This window comes from Leishmania martiniquensis, chromosome 26 (genome assembly GCF_017916325.1).
Source record: "Leishmania martiniquensis isolate LSCM1 chromosome 26, whole genome shotgun sequence".
Classification (NCBI taxonomy): Eukaryota; Euglenozoa; class Kinetoplastea; order Trypanosomatida; family Trypanosomatidae; genus Leishmania; species Leishmania martiniquensis.
The window spans coordinates 543,499-545,841 of NC_090161.1; the positions used below are offsets into that span (position 1 = coordinate 543,499).

General features: G+C 56.6%; 1 protein-coding gene across 1 annotated transcript; it reads left to right on the top strand.

Annotated features, from left to right (window-relative positions):
• On the top strand, nt 1-300 carry LSCM1_04157 (uncharacterized protein; the record flags this gene model as incomplete). The annotated part of the gene is made up of 1 exon (XM_067321678.1): nt 1-300. The coding sequence occupies one exon, from the start codon at nt 1-3 to the stop codon at nt 298-300; it is 300 nt and encodes a 99-aa protein (XP_067177909.1).
• Nucleotides 301-2,343: the final 2,043 nt, after the last annotated feature.

Consider the following 2,343-nt stretch of genomic DNA (forward strand, 5'->3'; position numbering starts at 1 on the left):
ATGCCGAAGTCTGTGCCAGAGAACGAGGAGGCGGTGAACGCGCCAAGGCCGGTAAGTCCCTCAACCCTCGAGCGCTTGATGGCCGAAAGCGAGGAGCGCTGGAATAACCGCCCGCGTCGACTGACGCCCGAAAACGAGGGCATTTTCAAAGTGGCGGAGCCGAGGATTTGTCAGCTTCCGCACGGGGGCGCTCCACCAGCGGTGAGAGCCCAAATGGAACTCAACCGTGCGCGTCTTGAGGCCGAGAAAGAAAAGAAGCTCGAAGAGAATCAGCATCCCGCGCCGAACACCGAGCTGTAGTAGAGGGCCGAGGGGGGGAATGTGCGCAGCGGCACAACACGGATGCCGCCCCGTCGGTATAAACAGCAGTAGCGGCGCAGGACTTCAATCGAAGGCTTAACAAAACAAAAAAATGTTTCCCACTGTCACCTGTCCTTCGGTGCACCCTAAAGTCCACTGCGCGTTTTTTTATGCATCTTTTTCCCGTTGTCAGCCTCGGAATTTCTCATGCAGGAGCGCAGTCTCAGTGTTTTTCTGCCCAACGGGGACTCACTTTTTTTCTCCGGCCCCCTCCCCTCCTCTTTCTTACATGTCCTTTCGCACTTTTTCATTGACTTCACCACCCTCCCGTACGCCCTCTCTCGCGCTCTCCCCTCTGCTGTTGTTGCCGCTAGTGCCTGCAAGCGTATCCAGATTCCGCAGCGGTTTGGGGGGAGGAGGGAAGCCTCTGTGTGTGTGTTCACTGGCTTTGTCCCCACACACAGACACAGGTAACCACAAAGAGGCTCAATATGGGTGGGGAAGATAGCTCAAGGTGAAGGGGGAGGGAAGGCGCTCCTTTCATCCCTTTCCCCCACCCCGCCCCACCGCTCCCTCCCCATTTCGTCTCGCCCATCCACTTTACTTCGTTTGCCGTGATCCCTCCCCCCTCCCACACACACACAATTCCTCTCGTCTCATTCTCTTTCTTTCTTTCTTTCCCCTTTCCTATTGCCCCTCTCGACGGCCCATCTCTGTTCCCGTGCCGTCCCCTCTTCTTGTGCGTTTTGGTGCTGTCATTGCCTTCCCTCACTGTGTCTTCGAGGGACGTTTCATCGATCAACAGCCCCATCGACTGTGGTCACCTATACGCTGTCCCCACCACCGCCATCACACAGGCCTGCGCAGTTTGCCACACACGCGCACACGCCCCCTCTCTCTTCCGTTGCAGATCATTTTCCTCCGCACACATTTGGGTGTGAATGTCTGCGTGTTCGCGTGTGCGCGGATAAGGATGTCGGGGGGGGGGGGGGGTTGAATGGCAGGGGAGAGACGCAGTGGTCAACTCGAGAGGCACACAAAAGCATGCATACGTGCACGAGATGGCATGGAGATGGGCGCCGGCAAGCTGGGCAACGACTGGCAATACATGGGAAAGAGGGCTCGCACCTCCCCTTTCCACACACCCTCAGCCCCTCCCACCTCGGCCTTTGCGCCATCAGCAACTGCGAAAGGGCCCTCGAGTTGAGATTGCACGGTGAAGAGCCCTTTTCTCTGGGCATACGCTGCTTAAGCGTACCGTGTCGATATTCACCCTGGGCTTCTCGACTCTCCTGTGCACCAACACGCTCATACGTCCTCCATTCTCTCTCTCCCTAACCCCTTCTTCTCCCTCCACGCGGTCTCTTCTTGACGTCATTCTTGGGTGCGGTCCACCTCCTAATCGCCTCCCTCAACACACTCCCCCCCCTTGGGCATTACCTTTTCCACGATCGCGTAATAATCGCGTATTATCCCTACTGCTTGATGCGAACTTGCCGCCACCACCGCCCAACTCACACGTGCATGAGCGTACAACAGTACCCTGCCGACATACACGGCATTCCTCAGCTCAGCGTATCAGCTCTCGTTTTCCACGTGAGCGCATTCCTCCCCCTCAGTCTATCTTTTTTTTCTTCGCTTGCACGTGACGCTTTCGTCTCACTTTGACTGCCCCTGCAGCGTCTGCATCTAGACCTCCGCTGTTTTCACTGTCTCTCCCATTTCCTCGCAGCATTGTCGTTGCATCACACATTTGGTGTACCCTCTCGCTTTCTGAAGACTGTACTCGTTGGTCAGTGTGTGTCTGCGCTGGTAGTGATTGCGCCCGTCGATTCTTCTCTGTGTGTGTGTGTATGTTGCTCGTGTGCGATTCGCCATCTCACTACCGTCAGAGAAGGGCATCGGCGAAGAGGAGGAGAGAGAGCGAGACGGGGGTACGGATACAATCAACACCTCTCTCTGATCGCGCTTTGCATTGAGGAAGCGCACACTTGTAGACTCGATCAACCGCTCCGTGGCCGAAGAAGCAGCGCGCCGGAGAAA